The sequence below is a fragment of the Sapajus apella genome, unplaced genomic scaffold (assembly GCF_009761245.1).
Source record: "Sapajus apella isolate SASKATOON/1434 unplaced genomic scaffold, GSC_monkey_1.0 scaffold95, whole genome shotgun sequence".
NCBI lineage: Eukaryota > Metazoa > Chordata > Mammalia > Primates > Cebidae > Sapajus > Sapajus apella.
In genome coordinates this window covers 5,608,987-5,633,854 of record NW_022437035.1, presented here as the reverse complement: position 1 = coordinate 5,633,854, position 24,868 = coordinate 5,608,987, and the positions used below count along the sequence as shown (strand labels likewise).

Below are 24,868 nucleotides of genomic sequence, written 5' to 3'. Positions count from 1 at the left end.
ACACACGAGGGGCCCTGCCGAGCTCTCCCATCCCGAGAGCCCAGGGGCAGGGGGCGGGACAGGGAGTGCAGCCAGGCAGACAGACAGAGGTGTGCGCCCCTCCCCTTCCTGAGCCTCGGTTTCCTCATCTGCAGGACAGGTGTAACCATTCTTTCCTCTCTGACCCACTGAACTGACGAAAATAGTTCTTTACTTCCATGTAACGTCTGTTATCGTGTCATACGGAAGTGTCTGGATGGGCTTTCCCCAAGTTTGGAGGAAAGACTTGGGATGGCATGACTTAAAATGTGAGTGAGCTACCCAGTATGTGTCAAGAGTCTCCCAAGAGGCAAGCAGTCACCGTGCGGGGGACAACAAGTACTGACTGTGTCTGATGAGCCAGGCCCTGTGCAGCCGGCCCTGTGTGTGACTCTGTAACAGGTCATGGCTCCATGCACTTGCAGGGAGGCACCTGGCCTGCTGTCACAGGGCTCCGGGAGCCGGCTGGGCAGTCCTACCTTCCTCGCAGCTCATCCCCGAGTGCCCAGGGCAGCACCTCCACTCACGGGTGGTCACTGTCTTGTACATCACCTTGTATGTGGGTCTCACCACGGTTCTGTAGCTGAAAGAGTCCCCAGGTGGCCCAGCTGAGACAGGGTCCTCCATAACCTCTCCCACTGCCCTGGACACCCACAGGGACAAACCCAGAGCCTCCAGGATCCTCTGCTGCCTCCAGGTCCCTTTGGAGGCTCTCTCCTCCTGCATTTTGGGATTCAGCCCTTCCATCCCCCCACCACCTTGCCACAGGGATCAGGGATTGGATACCAGCTGGACAGGAAGACCCTGCCGGCTGGGCTGCCCTGAGCCCAGCAGTGAATACTTACTGAGTAAAGGAATGCAGGTGAATGGTGTATTCCTCCCCCAGGAAGCCCTCCAGGGTGCTCCAATGGCACAAGGGGACAGGCTGATGCTACCTTTGCTCCACCCACCCTGGGGTCCAGCCTTACCCTGCACTCCCCATGTAGTCCCCCCACCAGGCCTTTGCCGAAACTGTGCCTCCACCTCATTTACCTGCCCCCCCAGACAGCTCATGGGCCAGGGGCAGTTCTGCAGCACTCGCTGAAGGTAGGTGCCATTCTGCACGTGGCATGAGATGGTGCGGGTCACCACATAGGAGCACCAGTTCCTGAAACAGATGCAAAGAAAGGAAACTCAGGTACCTGCCGGGGGCTCTGGGAGGATGGGTGAGGATGTCCGCGTTCTCTTCAAGAGCCCTGAATCCCCAGGCAGAGAGACTCCAGAGCTTGCAAAGTCATCTGGGCCCAAATGGCTGATGGGAGTCTGTGGCTGACGGGTGAATGTCATGGCCCTGGGGGTGGGGCCGTGCTGAGCGCTCTTGGTAGGTCTTGTGGAATGAACATGAAAGGCAGCGTCAAGACGGAAGCAGGCATTTTCCCCAGAGCTCTCCCTCCCCAATTTGCCTCCTCTCCAACTCTGACCCATCCAGACTGCCATCACTGCCTGCCTCTTGCCTGGACAACTGCAGTGAGTGGGCTCTCCCTCTGCACCTCCGTCCCTCCCGAGAGGGAGTATCACAGAATGGAAACCCGGCTACATCCTTGCCTTGCCTACCCAACTCCCCAGCCCTCAGGATCTCCTGTGCCCACACCTGCTACAGGCCTTTGCTGGTGCTGGGCCCATTGCCTGGAGTGTCCTTTCCTCTGCTTCTCCCCGTGGCCCCTCCTACCTTCAAAGCCCCAAGGTGCTGTGGTCTCTTCCCTCCATCCTTTCCCATCTCCACCCTGCCCTGGCTCCCGCAGCATCTGCACCCCTGTCATGCTGAACTAAGCTGCCAATTCGTGCCTGCCCCATCAGCCAGCATGCGAGGAGAGGCCCTGTCTCGCTCATCCCCATGTCCCCTCTGTGGGTTGGCTGGGATGTGCAATCAATGCCCCAAGCCCAGAGGACTGACTTCTCCAAACACCAACTAATACTCAGAGTACACTGCATGTGTTAAGCACTTATTGTATGCTAAGGGGATTTTCACTAACATCTAATGGTGAGCCAGGAAGGTACCCCCACCCCATTTTACAGCAGGGAAACTGAGGCTAGGGGAGGTGAAGACAACTGCTCATGTCACATCTGGTGCATGGAAGAGCAAGATTAGAACCCAGCAGTGTGGATGGCTGACTCCATCCCAGAGGCCTCAGCTCTCATCTCCTCCTCATCTTGAGCCACGGTCTGTGGCTCTGTGAAGACCCCAGCCTGGGAACCTGCTGACCCCAGGCCTGAGGGCAGGAAGAAAGTCTAGGAGGGGTGGGGGACCCAGGCTGAGAAGGGTCACCTGAAACCATCCCTCCTTCCCTGGCTCCTGCAAAAAGCACAGGGCTTGTGACCCTGTGCAGGGCTGAGGGCCACTGAGCACCTGGAATGTCCCGGCCATCAGAGACTCCCATGTTGACCACAGTGCTGCCCCCACTCACTGCTGCCCTGCCCCCACCCCAGCCCACCAGGAGAAACTCCTGGGCCAGGACCAGGCAACTGACGCAATTTAGGGCCCTGTGGAATTCCCTTCATCTTTCTGTGCCACGCCAGAATCAGTGCTGGAAGAGGAAACATCCTACGTATGGCCCTGGAGGCGGGAAGGCTGGGAGAAGGGGCGGTTCAGCTTGGCCCGTGAAGTAGCAGGAGCTCAAAGAGCGCTTGGCCAGCCATCCCATGCAGAGGTGACAGGTGCCATCCCATACAGAGGTGACAGGTGCCTGCCATGGCACCATCAGAAATGGCACAAAACTGAGAACAGCCTCCACAGCTATGGAGCCACCAGACATGGAAAACCAGATGCTGTGACAAAGCCCAAGGTCTCTGTGTGCAGACCTGAGACCCAGCTATCACACCTGGTTATGGGGAGAAAAAAAACAGGCAAAGACCAAGAAATATACAGTGATTGCCTTTTTTTTTTTTTTTTTTTTTTGAGACGGAGTTTTGCTCGTTGCCCAGGCAGTAGTGCAATGGCACAATCTTGGCTCACGGCAACCTCCGCCTCCCAGGTTCAAGTGGTTCTGCTGCCTCAGCCTCCCCAGTCGCTGGGATTACAGGCATGCACCACCATGCCTGGCTAATTTTGTGTTTTTAGTAGAGATGGGGTTTCTCCATGTTGATCAGGCTGGTCTTGAACTCCTGACCTCAGGTGATCTGTTCGCCTCGGCCTCCCAAAGTGCTGGGATTACAGGCGTGAGCCACCGTGCCCAGCAAGTGATTGCATTTCTATTACACTAAGAGAGAGACAGAAAGTCAACTATTTATACATGCCTGCACATGTACAGATACGTGTATATAAAGTTAGAAAAAAATTACACTCTTTTCTCAAACTGCTACCTCTGGGAGCAAGGAGGGCTTTCCATCTGCTCCGTCTCCTGCACTAACAGTAGCTACGTTTATCATGCTTGCTGCATGCCAGGAGCTGTGCCCAGAGCCTTCCATGCATTAGCTCAGTCAAACTCTCACTCTATTAAAAAGCCACTTTAGGCCGGGCACGATGGCTCACACCTGTAATCCCACCACTTTGGGAGGCTGAGGTAGGCTGATCACCTGAGGTCAGGAGTTTGAGACCAGCCTGGGCTACCTGGTGAAACCCCGTCTCTACTAAAAATACAAAAAATTAGCCAGGCTTGGTGGCAGGAGCTTGTAATCCCAGCTACTTGGGAGGCTGAGGCAGGAGAATCACTTGAACCTGAGAGGCAGAGGTGGTAGTGAGCCAAGATCACATCATTGTACTCCAGCCTGGGCAACAGAGTGAGATTCCGTCTAAAAAAAAAAAAGCCACTTTACAGATGGGAAGACTGAGGCTCTGGAGTTCAGGACGTGCCCCAGGCACCCATGATGGGCGGCACAGTCAGGGTTGGAACACAAGTCCCTCTGGCTCCAGAGCTTGCACTCTCAACCCCAGGACAGAAATGTTTCTCCTAATGAGTAGGTGAAGATTTCAGCCCTTTTGAAGGCTGAGGCAAGGAGGATTGCTTGAGGCCAAGAGTTTAAGACCAGCCTGGGCAACATGGTAAGAACCCCATCTCTATACAAATTTTTTAAAAATTAAAAAAAGCCTGGACCAGTGGCTTACACCTATAATCCCAGTACTTTGGGAGGCCAAGGCATGCAGATCATTTGAAGATCAGGAGTTTGAGAGTGGCTTGGGCAACATGGCAAAACCCCATCTCTACTAAAAATACAAAAATTAGCTGGGCATGGTAGTGTGCACCTATAATCCCAGCTACTCAGGAGACTGAGACAGGAGAATCGTTTGAACTCTAGAGGCAGAGGTTGCAGTGAGCCCAGACCGCACCACTGTATTCCAGCCTGGGTGGCAGAGCGAGACTCTCTCAAAACCAAAAACCAAAAACCAGAGCTGTGGTTTTGAACCTGTTAGGGTTTTATAAGGAGAGTAAGGGCCTAGGCCCCTTTGGAAAATTGTGTGAATTGTGGCTTCTCTCCAGAAATACACATAAAACTTGGTGTACAGGTTAAGAGGGTTCACAGGTTCCTTGTGGTCTATGTGACACTTCCCAGGCTGGCCCAGGGGCTTCGTGAGTGAAGGAGGGAGAGAGGAAGAGGACAATCTGGACAGAGGACAGTTGGAAGCTCAGGAGGCAGGAAAGGGCGCCGGGACACAGAATGAATATGCTATGCCAGTGAGCAGATGCCACAAACATGAACATGCAGGGCCTGAGCACACACATGCATACACAGACACACAGGGCAAATGTGCACACTGTGAACACATGCACACAGACACACAGGCATAAGTACACACGATGCATGCACACATGTGCACCCATGCGCATATACCAGGTCCATATAAACACACAGCTACATACATGAACACACACAGGCTAAGGCAAATCCAGCAGGACACTTAACCACAGAAATGACCGTCCTCCCTGCACAAGAGTCCACACCCACAGATACTGGGCTGTGTGCCCTCACACACTCACACACACACTCATCAGCTCTGTCATAGAGCTGATGGACATAGACAGACCAAAGCAGGCTCAGAGGGGCACACAGTCACAGTCAAAGCTCCTCCCCTGCAAATGTGTTCACATTTGCACACCCACTGACACACCCACACCCGTACCTGCACACACACACACACACACAAACACATGCCCTCTCACCTGAACGCAGATAGGCTGAAGTTATGATCTCTGCACATGTCCATACAGGGACCCGCAGTGCTCTTTCATGTACACCTATGCATACACGTGCACACGTGTACGCACACACACACACATTCTCACATGCACACGGACAGGTGACGGCAAGCCCAGCAAGTCACTTCTTCTCACACATATCTATACAGCACACATGTGGACACCACCCCCAAATGCCCAGCTCCTGGACTAGTCCGGGAGAGGTGGCCTGTGATGGTCCACAATGGCCAGAGCTGTCCTTTTTACCACAAGGGAGCCAGAGAAAAAAACAATTTTTTTTCCTTCTTCTTCCTTAATTAAAATCTCTACCATTGGTGCGTGCCTGTAGTCCTAGCTACTTGGGAGGCTGAAGTGGGAGGATCGCTTCAGCTTGGGAGTTTGAGGCTGCAGTGAGCTATAATCATGCCACTGCACTACAGCCTGAGTAACAGAGTGACACCTTTTCTCTTAAAAAAAAAAAAAAATCTTCCCCATGTGGGTCCCTGCCCGGTTGCCACAATCTGGACAGTGCTTGAATCCTCTCCTTAGGAGACATGGAGCTGGTGGCTAGCTAGCCAGACCTATTGGACAGGAGAGGACATTCATGCCAGCTGCAGTTCAAGTTCAGTCCCTTGTCCCCCCGACATGGGGATCACTAATAACCACCCCATCCCCCACCTTGAGGACCCCAGTCGCAGGACACCTAGCATCAGCCTGAGCTCCTCCACAGGGACCCAGCCTGGCCCTGCCACCCTCCTGCTCCTCTATGCACCTTCCAGGGGTAGCAGGAGGCTCTTTCTAAAGCACAGACCTAATGCTGCCACCATCCACTGTGGAGTCCACAGCACACTGTGGCCCTGCAAGCCCTATCCTTCACTTTTTATGCTGCTCGCCTCTCCCGCACATTCATGCAGCCCCTTCTCCCACCTCTGATCTTAGCATATGAGGATCCCTCTGCCTGGAAAGCCCCTCCCTCTTGCTCTGGCAAACTCTTATTCATTCTTTGGGTCTCAGCCCTAAGGCCCAGGCAGGGGTTGGGCATCTCCCAGGGCACCCGTTAGCTACTCACAATAGCCCTGGTCTTCACTCGCTCATGCAGGCGCTGGGGGAGGATATGAGCTAGGACCAAGTTTGCGTAGGGCTCAGCCTGAGGACACTCAGTGATGTTTGTTGAATGACTGAATGATGGAGAACAGGCAGCAGCTCTGGACAGAAGAGCCAGGACTTGAGGTTTCCACAGATGAAGGGACCCATCCCCATGTGCTCCATCTCTGCAGCCCCTGGGGTCTTCCTTCCCTGGGATGTGGTCATTGATAAGCTGCCCGAGAGCTGGAAGAGGCTGCGCAGTGGGGTGGGTGAGGGCAGGGGCTGGGAAGAGGTGGCACTTCCCTCCTGGGCCCTCCACTTCTGCCCACTCAGCACCTCTAGACCCCCAGAGGCCTCCAGGAGGGGAGAAACAGGCCAGACCAGCTCAGCCTGGCACTGGCCACCCCCATGAGGGCCCCCTACCTATACCCACACTCCACCCCCTGCCACAAGGGGCCCAGGGGACTTTGTCTCTGTAGGTCCCAGGGCTGTGATCTGGAACAGTGATAGGGGCTAATTGCAGGAGGCAGCCAAGCAGGCCGGGGGCCAAGGGCCGTGATGAAAAGGAGAGGAAAGAAAGGAGCCTGGCGGGCGGGGGCGGTGTGATGGGAGCCAGAGCCCCGCAGTGGGGCGGAGTTCCAGTCCTGGCTCTGCTGCTTCCTAAATCGGTGACCTTGGGCAAGGCCCTGACCCTTTCTGGACCTCACTTTGTCCATCTGCAAATGGGGACAGCAGAATCTCCTCCAGCAGGGGAGGCTTCACTCAAAGCCCTTAGCACGGCGCTAACAGCTATTGTTCATTCCTGTTCCTGGACTGTGGGGCTAAGGCCCAGACATGGGCCCCACACCCCGCAGCTGTGGTCCTAGAGCTTGCCTGGGGCTTGGGGACACCAGCATAGTGTCCTTCCCCTTGGAATAGGGATTATCAGGTTCTGCATTTGATAGAAGGAGAAACTGAGGCTCCAAGAGAAAGCACCTACCCAGGTCACCCCTGTGGGCATCAGCTGGGATTGGAGCCCCTAGAGAAAGGCTGGGCAGATCCCCTCTGTTTTAGAGCCCTCCATTCTCCCTGATCCTAGGCTTTGCCCAAAGGAAGCCGGTGCTGCAGGGGCAAGAGGTCTGGGCTGGTGATGGCTTGAACCCTCAGCTGAAGCACTGAGATGAGTGGTTAAAGGAAGCAGGCTCCAGGCTTGGAAGGACCTCAGCGGGGCAGGAAGCCGCTCTAGCAGGGAATGGGGGGCTGGCAGGGGCGGGGGCAAGCCAAGGCAGCTCTGCATAGCCCTTGGGCACCCTGGTTCCGGGGGTCTCCAAGTGTTACCACATTCCTGGGGCTGGGGGCGGCCCCCTGGATGCCTTCCCAGGCCATCTCTTCCCCAGGACAATGCCTCTTTTCTGCCTCTGGTCCCTTGGCTGCCAAGGGGTGCCTGGGGTGCTGGACTGTGGGTGGCAGGAAGGCTGATGGGGCACAACATTCCCATTCTGTCTCCAGTAACGCGGGGACAGGGCCACAAGTGGAGGTCCTAGTAGCCCACAGACTTCTCAATCTCCATGTCCCTACCCCCATGTGACATGGTTGATAGAACCGCTGCAGGTGAGGCGTGGTGCTGATCCTTCCCACAAGGAAAGAAGGAAACAGAGAGCAAAACTGAGAACCATGGCCAGGAAGTGACCCATTTGAGGTCACACATCAGATCCATAACAAAGTAAGGAATTCTGTCCCCATTCTGTCCGAGGCCAGAGCCCCTAACTCCTAACCACGACTACAAACTTTTCCTGGTGCCCCCAAGCCAACAATCTCTTTCCCTCCTCCCAGAGGGCTGCTAGGGAGAAAAAGCCACTGAATTTGGAAATTGAATGGCCTGGATTGAGGTGCCACTTTTCCTCTCTAGGCCTCAATCTCCTTATCTGTACAGTGGGTGCAACAGCATTGTCCACAGGGCTTTTGTGATGCTCCGGCCACTGTAACAGCCTTCTGTGAACACACGGGGCAACAGTCCTCAGTGACCACCAGATACCTGCTCCCACCCAGGAGACCCTGGGAGGTGAGGATCCCAGGCCGGGAAGCCCTGCCTTGGACTGGCCACAGGGCAGTCTGGGCCTTAAGCTGTCGCCTCCATCATCCTGAGCATGACAGTGGATTTCTGAGTTCACACTCTGTCCTCTTAGCATCTGGGATCCTGGTGGCTCACATCCGTCCTCTGGGCAGGTCATGTTCCCTCTCTGGGCCTCACCTTCCTCCTCCATGAAACAGAATCAATCATAAAAAGCACGCCTCCAAGCAGCTGGGAAGATTCTGCAGCTGATAATGCAGGTAAAGGGGCCGACCCAGGCTAGCTGTGGTCTGCACACAATAGGTGGTGGCTGTGACATCTGCCACACCTCCATCCCTGGCTCAGACAACTGCTCTTCTGGCCTCTGATGCCTCAGCCACCTCTGTCCTCCAGCACTGCCCATGTCAACCACTCTTGCTAGCCCAGCAGGGGCATGCTGGCCCCTGACCACTGAGAAAGGAGAATTTCTGAAAAGAATTAAAGAATTGAGGCCGTAGGGGGTGGGGGCTGCGCAGGCCTTTGAATGGGATGAAAGGGCCTGGAGAGGCCTGGCTAGTCCACATTGTCTGCCTTGGACGACGGCTGGCCTTTAAGAGGGGACCCTGGCGGGGGCTGCAGCCAGAACAGGGGCCAGGGCAGGTTCAAACACTGTCATCAAGGACAGAAAGGCAGATATGCAACCTGGCTCATCAGTGACTACCTCATGAGTCTGAAACATGATGCCAATTCCCCGGGACCTCAGTCTGCTTATCCGTTGAATGGGGACAGTTTTCCCTACCTCATTCGGTCCTTGAAGGATTAATGAGGACACTATATACAATAATGGGTCCCACCACATCAGGTTCTGGGAGCTCCTCCATAAAGAGGAGGAGGGAGGAGGGTCCCTGCTAGTAGGAGAGCAGCAGGAAGATAGTGCTCCCTCTTGTCTCTGTCCAAAATGCCAGGTCCCAGGGGAGCCTCTGAAACTGACCCACTGGGCTGTGAGACTCCACCCCAGTCCCTCCTCGGAAGGAGAGAAATAGCTTGGTACTTTAAAACAAACAAACAAACAACAAAACAGGAACACGGAAAAGGGGACAGGGGGTTCCAGGAACAGGGAAAAGGGGAGAGAGGTCCTCGAAGGGTCAGCTAGGGGGTGTCATGGACCTTTCCCAAGTGCAGGGGGAGAGGCCCTAGGAACAAGGCGACAGAAGGGCCAAGGCTTCACTCTCCTCTCGGGCCCCAGGGTTGAAAAGGAGGGAGTGAGGGAGGCGGCCAGCTCCGACACATGGGATGTGGGACCCCGCACTCCAGGAGCCTCAGCGAGACCGCGGGATGGCGGTGTCCCTGCCCTCACCCGGGCCGGCACTGAGGCTGGGGACTGAGTTGCTCTCCCGATCCCGGCCCTGCCCGGAGGCGGGGGCGTGTGCGCCCCGGGACCCCCGGCCAGCTGGGCGCAGAGGCGCCGGGAGCCCTTACCTGCGTCCGGAGAACTGGGCTGCCCCGAGGCTCCAAGCAGCGCCGCCTCCCGGGAGCAGGAGCCCGAGGCAGAGCAGTGCCCAAGCCCGCGGGCCGCCCATGCTGCGCCCGGCGCCCTCCGCGCGCGGCCCTTCGCTGTCGCCGCCCCCAGCCTGCCGGCCCGTCCGCCTGCCCGTGCTGCCAGCCGCCCCAGACGCGCGGAGCCCGGTTCCCAGCGCGGCGGCTGGAGGGAGGGCGGGCGGGGACAGGGGCGCGCGTTCCCTGCCTCGCCCGGCCCCTCAGCGCGGCCCCCGCCCCCTGCGCCGCTGCTGCCAACCCGGAAGGAGCCCCGAGGGGCCCGGTCGCCCCCATCAGGACGCCCGCCAGGTGTCCACCTGAGCTCCACGCCCTTCACCTTGCCCCGCGGGGCTCTTTGGGAGGCGGGGTGCCAGCTCCTAGGTGTCCTCCCGCAGGATATAAACTGGGAAACCGAGGCCCGGGCCACGGTCCCAGACGCGGCCGGGACCCGAACCCACCTCACCTGAGCGAATGATACCGGGGACTCATCCTTTTTCAACACCTTTGCGGGATCCAGCTCTCCAAGTAAACTTCCTGAGCAGTGCGCACCATGCGTACTGGGCACCTCACTGCGGCCACCTCACATTCTGTCTCAGGTGAATCTTCAAGCCACTCTGCTCGTCGAGCTGGGCACAATATCCCCATTTTACAGAAGAGAAAACTGAGGCCCAGACACTCACAGTCTCCCTAGGAGGAGAGCTGGGCTGACCCCATGAGTGCAGGGTCCGTTCTTATTCTCATTTTACAGGTGTAGAAACCAAGGCACAAAGAGGAGCTGTCATTTACCTAAAGCACCCTGGCAGGGGTTTGGCAGAGCCAGGATTTGAACCTAGATGTCCTGACTTCGGAGAGTATCAGCTCTTAACCACAGCACTGATTTCACCATATGTAACAAAGTAAGAATTGGTGTTGAGTGGTTTCTTCTGGGGGAAGGGCTCTATATCCCACAAAGGTATATGTAAGTGTAGTGTGTGTGTTTGGTGTCGGGGGCGGGGGGGATGCATGCGTGTGTGGTGTGTATGATGGGTGTGTGTGCATGCATGATGTAGATTTGTGTGCATGTGTGTTATGTGTCTGTGACAGGAGTGTGTGTTTATGGGGAGGGACCAGAACTCTCATCAGAGAGGACCTAGACCCCCAACCTCCCAGGACAGTCTCTAACCCCGCCTTCTGCCTGGGTGGATGAGCAGCAGGCAGATAAGCCTGGGCTGGGGAAGCCCTTGCCCAGCTTGGCTCCTTCCTGCTATGGCTTATCCAGACCCACAGTCCCTGCTAGAAACACTCCCCAGAAAGGATCTGCCAGTCACTGCATTGCCCCTCCTGGACTCACCAGGGGCAGGCAGCATAGGCCACCATAGGCAGGCAGGCAGGCTGGACGGGGGATCCATCACCAATGTGTCCACACAGATGAGGCAGATGCCCTGTCCCAAGGGACAGGTAGTGAGAGCTGGGCTCAAATCCTGCCTCTGCCACTTCTGCTCCAGTTAGCTCAGGCAAGTCCTGCCCCTTTCCGAGCCTCAGTTTTTATTTTGCATGGAAGACAGTTGTACGTTCCTTACAGGAATGTGGGAAGATTGAGATATCGTGGTAACGCCGTTACCCACTCCCCCAGGTTTCACATGGTCCCCCACGGGTTCCCACTCCCCGCAATGACATTACCATGGTGCCAATGTTTCCCCCTTGGGGAGCTGTTGCCCTCCTTTTCACGTAAAATTTTAGGGCACCTCCTGTGCCATCTGTCTGACCCCCAAGAAATGCAGCTTTGTACCTCTGTGGTTAGCCCTTGTTTTTGACACAGCTGGATCAATGACTTAACACCCTGATAATTTATCACTCCTGAGGGGTGGTGCCCCCAAGAGGATGCCAGTCCTGTCTGAAGCCCCCGTCAAGGAGCCCAGATCAAACCCATCACCCCACGGGGTGCTATGAGCTGTTTAGGAAGCTCAAACAGGCAGCTGTTTAACACGCAGGAGAAGCACCGGGTAGTGCCTTGGAGGGGCTGAGAGGTGTCCGGGATGCCCACTAAGTGCCACAGGAGGAGGAGGCACTGCTGGGTCTGTTTGCAACATGTCCGAGATGCTCCTATCATTAATGACGTCCACATTTCTTAACCAATACTACCAAACTTGTGGCAGACTCAGGCCACTGCAGAATTTCTTCTCCTGGTAAAAGCTGTTAACATTTTCACATGGGAGACGGGCCTATGCTTCCTGAGGCTGGGACTCCTGGGTCCAGGGTATGTATTTATCACTATAGACAGACCCTGTGGCTGTGTGACCTGATGGTTACCACCCCACAAGCTCCGTGACCCGCAGGCCTGCATGTCAATTCCAGAGCAACCTCTGGGAGCTGTGTGACTTGAGACAAGTCACTTCCCCTCTCTGAACCTCATTTCTTTGCCTGAAAAAACAAGGCAAGGGACCTTTGTGTTTTGTTATTTTTGGACAGGGTCTCACACTGTCTCCCAGGCTGGAGTGCAGTGGTGCAATCTCGGCTCACTGCAGCCTCAACCTCCTGGGGTCAAGCGATTCTCCTGCCTCAGCCTCCTGATTAGCTAGGACTACAGGTGTGTGACAGCACATCCGGCTCTTTTTATTTTTTTTTTTTTAAGATGGAGGCTTGCTCTGCTGCCTAGGCTGGAATGCAGTGGCGTGATCTTGGCTCACTGCAGCCTCTGCCTCCAGGGTTCCAGTGATTCTGTCTCAGCCTCCCAAGTAGCTGGGATTACAGGTGCACGTCACCACCCCCAGCTAATGTTTTGTATTTTCAGTAGAGAAAGGGTTTCACCGTGTTGGCCAGGCTGGTCTCAAACTTCTGACCTCAGGTCGTCTGCCCACCTCAGCCTCCCAAAGTGCTGGGATTACAGGCGTGAGCCACTGCACCTGGCCTTTTTAATATTTTTTTGTAGATGCGGGGTCTTGCTCTATTGATCAGGCTGGTCTCGAACTTCTGGCCTCAAGCGACTCTCTCACATAGGACCTTTTGAAGGTCCCTCTGGCTCAAGAGTCTGAGCATCTGGGAAAGTGTGAAAGCTTCAGGTCTTCCTTTGGCGGCCCTGGGGACAGCTGAAGCTCTGTTTAAGGGCTCACTTTCCTGGTGGATGACAGCCTGCTTTCTGGTCCTCTTTCCTAGTTGAGTGGTGGAAAGGCAGGAAATGCCACGGGGGCCTGGGGTTTTGGTTATTTGAGGTTTCAGTGTTTGCTGAAACTGAGAGGAGAGGGGCCGGCTGACTTGAGGTCTCAGGGCCTGTCCCTGCGGGCGGAGCCTCCCTGCTGGGAGCCTGGTCCTTTTCACTGCCAAGACCAGACCACAACCGCCAGTAACGACAGCGGCTTCCGTTCCCGAGCGCTGACTGTGCGCCAAGCGCTGTGCTAAGCATTTTGCTTGTATTGTCTGCTGCGATCCTCTCCACCACCCGGGAGGCAGCCTTACTGTCCCCAGGTGTGGGGCTCACGGCCAGTGAGTGAAGGGCACCTGCCTATGAGCTTACCCACCAGACCACACTGCCACTACCACCCCCCGCCCCCCCACTGAGCCCTGAAGGTGGCTTCTTTGGGGTAAGGGATAACTTGGCTTAGATTTGGGGTCCCATCTTGGGGCTGATGAGGCCAGAGAGAACGCATGGTCACATACCCAGATCTGGACCCATGCCCACGTGGACCACGGGGACACACACAGACACCCTCCTGGGGCAAGGCATGGGATCCGGGAAAGAGTCTGTCTGGGGCAGATTCACTGACACATCCATCTAGGCCTAGTCCAAACAGGAAATGTTTTATCCTCTTAACAAACAACCTGGGCTGCAGCCTCCTTCCCCTGTGAAGTCCCTCAGGGCCAGAGCTAAGGGACTCTCCTCCCGCTGTGTCCCACAGGGCTGTCTCTCCCGCTCGGAGATGCCCCATCATATCAGCCCTGTGCACACGGGCTCATGGGAGCCCAGGCACTCTTCCCATAACGTGCCTGCTCCATAGGTGAGGAAGCAGCCCAAGGGACACCCAGAGCCCATGGCTGCAGCCCCCAGGGGCCCAGGCCTGATGGCCAGGGCAGTACCTGGATGCCATGAAAGGGAAGGGACTGTGTAAGGCCACAGCCTTCAAAGCTGCTAACCAGACAAAGGACAGGGCCTAAGGGCTCAGCCTTCCCAGTGAGCTTCTGCACCTTTGGTCAGGGAGCTTGGCCCTCCTGTCCCCGGCTCTCAGAGCTGGGGGGAACCTGCAGGGCCAGAGTCGGGGCGCTGGGAGAGCTGGACAGCCTGCGGCTGCCTGGCCGAATTATTTATGCTCCATGGAGCTGCCCTTCTCATTCACCCAGCTCATTCTTTCCCCAGAGAGCTGGGACTAGGGCTGGAAGGGAGGGGTGGGAGGAAGGAAGCTGTCACAAAGTCATGAATGAGGGCTCGGGACGGCCTTCCTGTCCTCCTCTGGAATCTCCCGTCTTGCATCTTTGACAGGGGTACAGGGGGAGGATAACAGAATGACAGGGCTGGACATGAGCAAGTGTGGCAGGATGGGGTGCCTGTTGTTGAAGTTTAGAGACCTGGATGTTCTGTGTGATCTAGAGAGTCCCTTCTCTTGGGGCCTTAGTTTCTCCATCTGGAAAATGGGGGTGATGTGAGGACTTGGAGGCTTTCCTGCGACCACTCTGTTTCTTCCCCCTTCCCTCCTCTGGCAGTTTCTCCTAAATCCTCCCGTTTCTGCCCCCTCACCTCTGTCCTCGCCTTCTCTCAGGTCCCTTCCTCTGCTTCTCTTTCATCCCCTTTTGCAAAAATGGATGAACAATATCTCCATATGCAGCATTCACCCAAGTAGGGGGAGAGGGAAGAGCTGTTGGCTCATTCCTACTAGAATGTGAATGACTGACGTGTTTAATGTTTAATGTTGGGTGGAGGGGGAGTTAATGGGGCTTCCTGACATTTAAACCCTAAATCATTGGTAGTGGAAATTCCAGGCTGGTGAGAGAAATGTTTGGTGACCAGAGCCTAGGAACATGGCCTAAGACCTTCTGCGTGGGAAACTGTTAGTCTCCCAGCGCAGTGAGGTAAAGCTCACTCCCAGCTGGATGCATCTGAAGTGGCAGCTGTGAGTCCTGGCGTTTGGATGGATCTGGCAGGAGGGAAGGGCAGACCAGAGGAGCCCCTCAGAGCAGAGGCCCTGGAGCTGCCCACCAGTCCTGCCAATCCTGGGTGGCACCTGCTGGGCCATGAGCATGTGGGTCCCCCCGCCTGACAGCCCCAGGATGCATGGTTTTTACCTCTAGGGAGGTGGTGGTGGTGCTGAGAAGCAGGAGAATGAGAGAGGTGGGGAGAGAGGAGAGAGAACGAGTCAGAGACAGAGACAGAGAGATATAGTGCGAGACTCTCAGAAGAGAGCGTGCCACGTAGCCAGAGAGAGAGAGGGAGATGAAATGATCTAGAGAGATGTCTTCATCTTTCATAGAAAGAAACAGACGGAAAGACAGAGAGACAGAAAGAGACAGACACAGAAAGCGGGACTCTCTGGGAAGAGGATCCTAGGTTGCTGGTCTTAGCTCCTGTAGGAGCCTGGCAGAGGGGGCAGGACCAGGCACCAGTCCCCCCACCATCCCGAGCCTCATTCATTTTCAGCACTGCACAGACTCTGGCCTCCCTCAGACCCCCATCCCTTGCCCCCAAGGGTGGGGAGCCCGTCCTCCTTCCATTGCTCATCCATGCGCCTGGCAATGGCTGCCCTTGGGCTCTGGGCTGCCTAGGGTTGGAATACATCATGTGTGGGCAGCCCCTTAAGGCAGACAGAGCCCTTGGGCCCAGGAGGAATGAATTCCTAACCTGAGGCTTGGTCCTGGGGTGTCTTAGGTGGATTGACAGCTATATAGGGGGAGGGGGACCTGACTAGAGAGTGTCCCTGCCCCACCATCCAGTCCAGCCCTGCAGGGCTAAGTCTGGGTCCTCTTTCTCTGTGTCCATTCCTTGGCTCCAATCCCATCCAGCCTCTGCCTCCTTGAGGGATGTGGCATCGGTCTCCTCAACAGCCTCCTGTGTCCTCTGTGATGCTCTCAGTCCTTTAGGATCTTCCCAAAGGTACGAAGAGCCAAGCAACCCTGGGAGGAAAACCTTCCAGTCTTCCTGCTCCCCTCAGGCTGAGAACTGAGGGTGTCTCAGGTTCTTGTCCTCCCACTGTCCCCAGACCCTGGGACGCCACACATCTCAGTTCCCTAGCCCACCCTGTGCTCTCCGTCTGTCTGCAGGGCTTTCCCGCCCTGTCCCCTCTGCCTGAGCTCACCCTTCAGTCTCGGCTCAGACATCATCCCCACTCCACCTCCAGAAGGATGTCTCACACGACCAGCACTGGGTCACATGTCCACTGGGCTTCACCACTCACAGCATTCTGGGCTGGGGACATCTGTTGATTTGTCTGGTTCCCCTGACGGATCATAAATAGGCATAGATGCTGAGCCCTTTTTATAACCTTTCTAAGAGTTCTAGGGCACATACAACTCCAGAAGGCGTACAAGATACATCTTGTATCTTGTGCATAACAATGTCTTTTTTTTGTTATGTTTTCAAGACAAAGTCTTGCTTTTTCATCCAGACTGGAGTGCAGTGGAGTAATCTTGGCTCACTGCAACCTCCACCTTCCAGGTTCAAGTGATTCTCCTGCCTCAACCTCCTGAGTAGCTGGGATTACAGACACGCACCACCATACCTGGCTAATTTTTGTATTTTTAGTAGAGACGGGGTTTCACCATGTTGGCCAGGCTGGTCTCGAACTCCTGACCTCAGATGATCCGCCCGCCTTGGCCACCCAAAATGCTGGGATTACATTGTGAGCCACTGCACCAGGTCACAATTTCTGCATAGAACAAAAGCACAGCTGACTCTTGAACCACATGGGTTTAAACTGCTGGGTCCATTTATATGCAGTTTTTCTTCCACCTCTGTCACCCCTGAGATAGCAAGACCAGCTACTCTTCCTCCTCCTCCTCAGCCTGCTCAACATGACGACAAGGATGAAGACCTTTATGAAGATCCACTTCTACTTAATAAATAGCAAATATATTTTGTATTCTTTATGATTTTCTTAGTAACATTTTTGTTAAAAAATTTTTTGTCATATTTTTAACAGATGGGGTCTTGCCATGTTGCCCAGGCTGGTCTTGAACTCCTGGACTCAAATGATCCTTCCACCTCAGCCCCCCAAAATGCTAGGATTATAGGCAGAAGCCACCACACCTAGCCACATTTTCTTTTCTCTAGCCTACTTTATTGTGAGAATACAGTATATAATACATATAACATGCAAAATACGTGTTATTTAACTGTTTTTGTGATCAAGCCCCTGGTCAGCAGTAGGCTATCAGTGGTAAGGTTTTTGGGGAATCAAAAGTTACATGCACATTTTTGACTGTGCAAGAGAGGGACCATGCCTTAATCCCCATTTTGTTTAAACGTCAGCCGTAATATGATTAATTGTGGAAAATTTTGCAACATCTAAATCAGATAAAAAGGCTAATTTTCTCCACATATAAAGAGCTCTTACAAATCAATTGATCAATGATTCAATAGATAAATGAAAAAAAGTTGTGAACAGACGACTAACTCAGAATGAAAAGGCTTCACTCAAAAGAAAAGCAATGTGCTTGTGTGTGGTGGCTCACACCTATGATCCTAACACTTTGGCAGGCCGTGGCAGAATGATTACTCAAGATCAGGAGTTCAAGACCAGCCTAGGCAACATAGCAAGACCCCATCTCTAAAAAAAAAAAAAAATTAAATGGTGCACACCTGAGCAAGATCATGTCTTAAAAAAAAAAAAGAGAAAGAGAGAGAAAAAAAGATTCAAATGAAAATCACAATGCAAAGCTGATGGTAAGGACTTAACGATTTTGATAATATGGGTTGGCAAGGGCATGGGGCAAGTGTCACCTTCTTGTGCCCCCTCCTGGGAACACAGTTGGTAAATATATAAAACCAAAAAGTATATATCCTTTTGACCCAGCAATTCCACATCAAGGAAGTTTCTTAACAGGTATATTTGCAAAGAAAACAAGGAAATCAATGGTAGTATCTGTAGCAGCAAAAGACTGGGAGCAACCTAAATGCCCATTGCAGGAGACTGGTGAATTAAGGTACATCAGCCCGGGGAACATTGCAAGACCTCATCTCTACAAAAAATACAAAAATTCGCTGGGTGTGGTGACACGTGCCTATAGTCCTAGCTACTTGGGAGGCTGAGGTGGGAGGATTGCTTGAGTCCAGGTGGATCATGAGGTCAGGATTTTGACACCAACCTGGCCAGCATGGTGAAACCCCGTCTCTACTAAAGATACAAAAAATTAGCCAGGTGTGGTGGCATGTGCCTGTAATCCCAGCTACTTGGGAGGCTGAAGCAGGAGAACTGCTTGAACCCTGGAGGCGGAGGTTGCAGTGAGCTGAGATTGCGCCACTGCACTCCAGCCTGGGTGATGGGGTGAGACTCCATCTCAGAAAAAAAAAAAAATTAAATACACCTATCAGTGGAATACTACATTGCTGTTAAAAAGAAAGAGGGGCTAAACCAAATGTGGTATATGTATACAACAGATATTAGCCATAAATAAAGGAACAAAGTGCTGATACACACCTGCAACATGGAGGGGGCTTGCCAACGTTACGTTAAGAGAAAGAAGCAGACACAAAAGGCCATATATTGTATTCATAAGAGACACCCACATTGCACAAATCCATAGACACAGAAGACAGATTAGTGGTTGCCAGGGACTGGGGCAAGGGATGCGGGGGTGTCTGCTCATGGGTGTGGGATTTCTTTTTAGGATGATGAAAGTGTCCTGCAATCAGACAGTGGTGATGGTTGCACAGCTCTGAATATACTAAAAACCACTCAGTTGTACACATTAAAGGGTCAGTTTTATGATGTGTGAATCGTATATACATAAAGATGAGGGAGATCTAAGTGTTTTGATATGGAACTAGTTTCCAAGATCACCGGTTAAGTGAAGAATGTTAGTACAGCTGTAAGTAAAGGATGCTGCCATTTAGGGGAAAATTGCAGGAATACATATCCATCAATATTAATATCTGAATTGTGCATTCACTTTCTTTTTTTTTTTTTTTTTTTTGAGACGGAGTTTCGCTCTTGTTACCCAGGCTGGAGTGCAATGGCGCGATCTCGGCTCACCGCAACCTCCGCCTCCTGGGTTCAGGCAATTCTCCTGCCTCAACCTCCTGAGTAGCTGGGATTACAGGCATACGCCACCATGCCCAGATAACGTTTTGTATTTTCAGTAGAGACGGGGTTTCACCATGTTGACCAGGATGGTCTCGATCTCTTGACCTCGTGATCCACCCGCCTCGGCCTCCCAAATTGCTGGGATTATGGGCTTGAGCCACCGCGCCCGGCCTGCAGTTTCTCTAGAAGGATTCACAAGAAACTGACCACCTTCAGGAAGGTGAACTGAGGGACTGACGGTGTTAGGTTTTTTTTTTTTTTTGTTGTTCTCCTTGAGATGAAGTCTTGCCCTGTTGCCCAGGCTGGAATACAGTGGTGCAATCTTTGCTCACAGCAACCTCTGTCTCCTGAGTTCAAGAGATTCTCCTGCTTCAGCCTCCTGAGTAGCTGGGACTACAGGCGCATGCTACTGCGCCAGGCTAATTTTTGTGTTTTCAGTAGAGACAGGGTTTCACCATGTTGGCCAGTCTGGTCTCCAACTCCTGACCTCAAGTGATCCCCCCACCTTGGCCACCGGTGTTAGTTTTCATTGTGAATCCCTCTGCACTGTTTGAAAAAAAATTAGTGTCAAAAAGTATGCATGGCATAGTCACCCCTCGCCCTAAAAACGAAGCGTGTGTCTGTGTATATGTGTCTGTGTGCCTGTGTGTGTGTGTCTATGGTATGTGTGTGTTTATGTGGTATGTGCGTGGGGTGTGTGTAAAACAGGAGCCCTTGACATACAGGCGCCCCTTGGCCCATTTGGGCTGCCTATGTTCAGGCTGTGCCTGGCACAGCCTGATCAGGAAGTAGTACCTAGGCTGCATCCAAAACATGTTGCCTGAGGTCTCAGGAGCTGTTGTCTGCAGCTGGGGAGTGCTCCTGGGTGCTGTGTAGAGGTTTCCATGTAGGTTTCCACCTCCAGGGAGAAACATGGGGCAGAGGAACCACAAGTGTTGGGGCTGATTTAGGAGCTCTTCTAACTAGGGCCCCAGCCCCTGGGAGGCCGTGGGGGTGGTTCCTAAGGGAGATGACCCCCTCCATGCTCTCCCAGGATCCCACTGCTGAGGACCCAGGGCTCCCAGTTGCTCGGGACACACCTGAGTGGAGGCTATTCAGGGCAGTGAGTAGGGGATATAGGAACCTGGCCAGGAGGTGGGCTGGCAGGCAGCCAGGGTCTGCCCTATGCCTGTAAGCTGGGGCCTCACAAAGCTGATGTTGGCTGTGTCCTGTGTCCTCCCTTGACCCCTGGGAGAAAGGAAAAGGAAAAGGGGGAAGGGAAAGACAGAGAGACAGACAGTAGTACAGGGACACACACACGCATACAGGGAGACAATGTTAGAGACAGAGATAAAGAGTGACCACTGCCCCGCTCCCCACCGTGCCATCCCTGAGCCTTTATCTGAGTGACTGAATGCATCATCACAGCTGCCCCTGGAGGAGGGAGCTGGCACAGGAAAGGGAGGCCAGGGAGGGTGGCAAACTGTTGCACAGCCAGCAGCAGCCAGATTCAAATTCTGGCTGCGGAACCCTGGGGCAGTCGCCAGGATAATGCAGGTCCAGGATCAGCCCTGGGGCCCTGCACTGTCCCCTTTCCCTCCCGACAGGTGCCCCTTGGCCCATTTGGGCTGCTTATGCACAGCCTTGGTGGGACATTCCTGGGGCACAGCTGACCTGTCTTGGACTCCTCGGGCAAGAGAAGGGTGGCCTGGTGTCGAAGAGGAGCCCAGCACAGGGCTAACAATGTGGGGCCTGTAGGCCGAGCGTGGCCAGGAGGAGGTTTCAGTCCGGCCTATCCCTGAGTGAGACACTGAGTGACCTTGGCCAAATTGCTTCCCCTCTCTGAGCCTCAGTGTGTTCACCTGGAAAATGGGGATAGGGCACTTGTCTCAGGGCAAGTTGCTATGAGAAGCATCTAAATGAGGCCCATGGATTTCTTTGCCCAGTGCCTGGCACAGACTGATCAGGAAACAGTATCTAGGTTGCATCCAAAACATGTCGCATGTAGTCTGCAGAGTGAGGAATCTGGGCAGGCGGGGGGTGCGAGGCCTGGGACAGCAAGAATGGTTGCTTTTGGCAAAGAGGATATTGGGGAAAGAATCTAGGTTTTCTGGGTTTTTTTTTTTTTTTTTTGACACACAGTCTCACTCTGTCATCCAGGCTGGAGTGCAATGGCGAGATCTTAGCTCACTGCAACCTCCGCCTCCTGGTTCAAGTGATTCTCCTGCCTCAGCCTCCTGAATAGCTGGGATGGATTACAGGCACCCACCATCATGCCTGGCTTATTATTATATTTTTGTAGAGACCAGGTTGGCCAGGCTGGTCATGAACTCCTGACTTCAAGTGATCCGCCCACCTTGGCCTCCCGAAGTGCTGGGATGACGGGTGTGTGAGCCACCGCGCCCAGCAGTCTGAGGTTTTCTAAAGGCCTTTTGTTACCAACTGTCACCTGAAAGGCTTCTATTAGCCAGTCTTGTGGGCTGAAGCAAAGAAAACTCATGTTAAAATTCAAGACTCTTCTCTAGGAGGGAAGTATTTACAGAAGACTAAATTCATTCATTCATTTACTGCCCTGTAGTCTTGCTTTGGTCCTAAGTACTGTGCCTGCAATTAGAAAGCTCTGCCACTGGGTGGCGCCTTAGTTTTGCGCCTGCACAGAGAATTTTTTTTTTTTTTTTTCCTCACCCAACACTCGCCCTCCTGGATGCCAGCTCTGATCCACTCCTAGAAGCTGCCTTTTGAAGAATAAAAAGGGATAGAGAGGCTAGAGAGACAGTCTTTAGATTGGTGGAGAAGAATGCTGTGATCAGTTCATAATGTCTGCACTTGGTGAAGGAGTGGAAAGTCGGTTCTGTGCCAGTCATTCTGCCGCCTCGGACCGTGCTTCTGAGTAGACAAGTATGTTTTTCTATTTCATAGTACTTTTTTAGAGTAAGTGGAACTCTTTTTATTTATTTATTTATTTATTTTTGGAACTCTTTTTAAAACACTTGAGCTTACATATTAGAACGATCAATCACTGTGTAAGAAGGGATGCCTGTATGAGTTATTTTTTCAATAGAGAAAATATAATTTGAGATTGGATACTTACACAGAGAGATATGTGAAAAAGCAAACACTGGCCAGGGGCTGGTGGCTCACACCTGTAATTCCAGCACTTTGGGAGCCTGAGACAGGAAGATCACTTGAGCTCAGGAGTTTGAGACCAGCCTGGGCAATGTAGTAAGACCCCGACCCTCAAAAATATTTAAAAATGAGCTGGGCATGGTGGCCTGTAGTCCTAGCTACTGAGGCAGGAGGATCACTTGAGCCCAGGAGTTCGAGGTTACAGTGAGCCATGATCGCACCACTGCACTCCAACCTGGGTGACACAGCAAGCTTGTCTTTATAATGTAAAAATTAAAACAAAAACATTTAGGTGCAGCCTTTCTTACAAATCATGAATAGTCAACAATTTCTAATTTTTTTAACAATGATTTTGAAGAGAGTAAACTTTTATGTCTTTTCTTACCTGATTTTTCCTCTGTGCTCCAAGGCACTCTGATTCTTGCAGATGAGACGGTCATAGCTTTCCTTAGGTCTGTAGCCGTCTGCCTGCTCAGCCTCCGTCTTGGTGGGCCAGTTACTGGAAGAAACTATAAAGGAGTAAGAAAGCCTTTTTGGCTGTACTCTTCTTAAGAATTGCTGAGTTTTATAAAATCATTCTTTTTCATCAATAATTCTCAGTGGGTTCTTAGAATCTTTTTTAGTAGTAAAACATTATAATAGCAATATAATGTCATTAAAACAGTTTTTTAAAAACAAATCACCCATAATCCATCCATCTTAATATAATGATTCCCCAGTTTTGTTTTGTTTTGTTTTTTTTCGGAAGGTTTTTTTTTGGCCTGCTTTTTTGCCAAAGAAACAGTTTCCGGCCCTTTGAATGTCTGCCCACCACCCCCCACACCCCACTCCCTCCGGCTGCTGAAAATCCTCCTCCTTTCTCTTACTCTTAGCTGCTTGGTCCTTTGAAGTCAAAGCTGGTTTTATGTCTAATCTGCACTGAATGGGTCATTACTAATAGGCACATGTGGGATCAGAGGGGCCTGATACAGGCTACCGTCTGCACAGGGCAGGAGCTGTCACAGTTTCCGTTCACACGATTGCTGTGTCACATGCTGTGAAAGTAAACGTTAGCAAATGCACATCTGCAGGGTGGGACACACCAGATCTCTTTGGGGACATTAAGGGTTTGTCCATATATATATATATGTTTTGTTTTTAATGGAGATGAGGTTTCACCATGTTGGCCAGGCTGGTCTTGAACTCCTGACCTCAGATGATCTGCCTGTCTCAGCCTCCCAAAGTGTGGGATTACAGGCTTGAGCCACCATTACCAGCCTCGATATCTTCTTCTTTTTTTTTTTTAGACAGAGTTTTGCTCTTGTTGCCAAGGCTGAAGTGCAATGCCATGATTTCGGTTCACTACAACCTCTGCCTCCCAGGTTCAAATGATTCTCCTGCCTCAGCCTCCCAGCCTCCTGAGTAGCTGGGATTACAGGCGCAAGTATCACCATGCCTGGCTAATCTTTTTTATTTTTAGTAGAGACAGGGTTTCACCATATTAGTGAGGCTGGTCTCGAACTCCTGACCTCAGGTGATATACCGGCCTTGGCCTTCCAAAGTGCTGGGATTACAGGCATAAGCCACCACGCCTGGCCAATATCTTCTTTTTGAACATTTTAAAAATTTTTATTTTTTTGAGACAGGGTCTTGCTCTGTTACCCAGGCTGGAGTGCACTGGCACAATCTTGGCTCACTGCAGCCTCAACCTCCAAAGCTCAAGTGATCCTGCTGCCTCAGCCTCCCAGGTAACTATGACAATCGTTGTGGATCACCACACCTGGCTAACTAAAACAAATTTTGTTTTGTATAGATGGGGCCTGCCTATGCTGCCCAGACTGGTCTTGAACTCCTGGGCTCAAGTGATCCTCCCACCTTAGCCACCTAAAGTGCTGGGATTACAGGCATCAGCCACCATGCCTGGCCTTGTATGGTGTTTGAATTGTGTCTCAATCAAGCTACACACACACATTCAAACAGAACAGACTTTATAGGTGAGAAATGTTTTCTTGTTTCCAATTTGTTACTTTGGTGATCTCTAACGAATTACTTTTGTAATTAAGAACACATGTGCTGCCTTTGGCAGCACATATAGTAGAAATTGGAACAACACAAAGAAGATTAGCATGGCCCTTTAACAAATTAAAAAATATTTAAGCATTAAAAGAAAGAAATTATACATGAAAAAGAACATACCTTATTAATTTAAAAAACACATTCACTGGCTGGGCCCAGTGGCTCAGACTTGTAATCCCAGCATTTTGTGAGGCTGAGGTGGGTGGATCACCTGAGGTCAGGAGTTTGAGACCAGCCTGACCAACATGGTGAAACCCTGTCTCTATTAAAAATGCAAAAATTAGCCAGGTGTGGTGGCACGTGCCTATAGTCCCAGCTACTTGGGAGGCTGAGGCAGGAAAATCACTCAAACCCAGGAGGCAGAGGTTGCGGTGAGCCGAGATCACGCCACTGCGCTCCAGCCTGGGTGACAGAGTGAGTCCCTGTCTCAAAAAAAAAAAAAAAATTTTTTTTTTTTTTTTTTTTTTTGAGACGGAGTTTCTCTCTTATTATCCAGGTTGGAGTGTAGTGGTGTGATCTTGGCTCACCGCAAGCTACGCCTCCCCGTTCGAGCAATTCTCCTGCCTCAGCCTCCCAAGTAGCTGGGACTACAGGTGTCAAAAAAAATTTTTTTTTAATAAAAAAAAAAAAAAAAACAACACATTCACCACTCTTAGGTCTATCTACCCAAGAGAAATGGACATAGG

General features: G+C 52.4%; 1 protein-coding gene, 1 long non-coding RNA gene and 1 other non-coding gene across 13 annotated transcripts in view; 2 read left to right on the top strand and 1 right to left on the bottom strand.

Moving 5' to 3' along the window:
• EMID1 (EMI domain containing 1) overlaps positions 1-9,933 on the bottom strand; it is a 50,821-nt gene extending 40,888 nt beyond the window's left edge. For 5 of the 10 annotated variants that reach the window (XM_032256773.1, XM_032256777.1, XM_032256771.1 and 2 more), the window contains exons 1-3: positions 9,763-9,931; positions 1,055-1,165; positions 498-604 (exon numbers count right to left, since the gene is read on the bottom strand). In XM_032256773.1, coding sequence (XP_032112664.1) covers positions 498-604; positions 1,055-1,165; positions 9,763-9,863 — 319 coding nt within the window. In that variant the 5' untranslated portion in view covers positions 9,864-9,931. Of the gene's footprint in view, positions 1-497; positions 605-1,054; positions 1,166-9,762 lie in introns of all 10 variants that reach the window. The other 5 variants (XM_032256774.1, XM_032256770.1, XM_032256776.1 and 2 more) reach the window with 3 other exon arrangements.
• Positions 9,934-10,075: 142 nt separating this feature from the next.
• On the top strand, positions 10,076-16,396 carry LOC116535602. Of its 2 annotated transcripts, none has more exons than XR_004262282.1 (3): positions 10,076-10,344; positions 10,568-10,715; positions 16,362-16,396. It is a non-coding gene; the product is annotated as an uncharacterized LOC116535602 (long non-coding RNA). The 2 variants fall into 2 exon arrangements; XR_004262283.1 differs by having other exon boundaries at positions 10,076-10,415.
• Positions 16,397-24,176: 7,780 nt separating this feature from the next.
• Positions 24,177-24,285, top strand: LOC116535676. Its single transcript, XR_004262319.1, has one exon. It is a non-coding gene; the product is annotated as a U6 spliceosomal RNA (small nuclear RNA).
• The last annotated feature ends 583 nt before the right edge of the window (positions 24,286-24,868 follow it).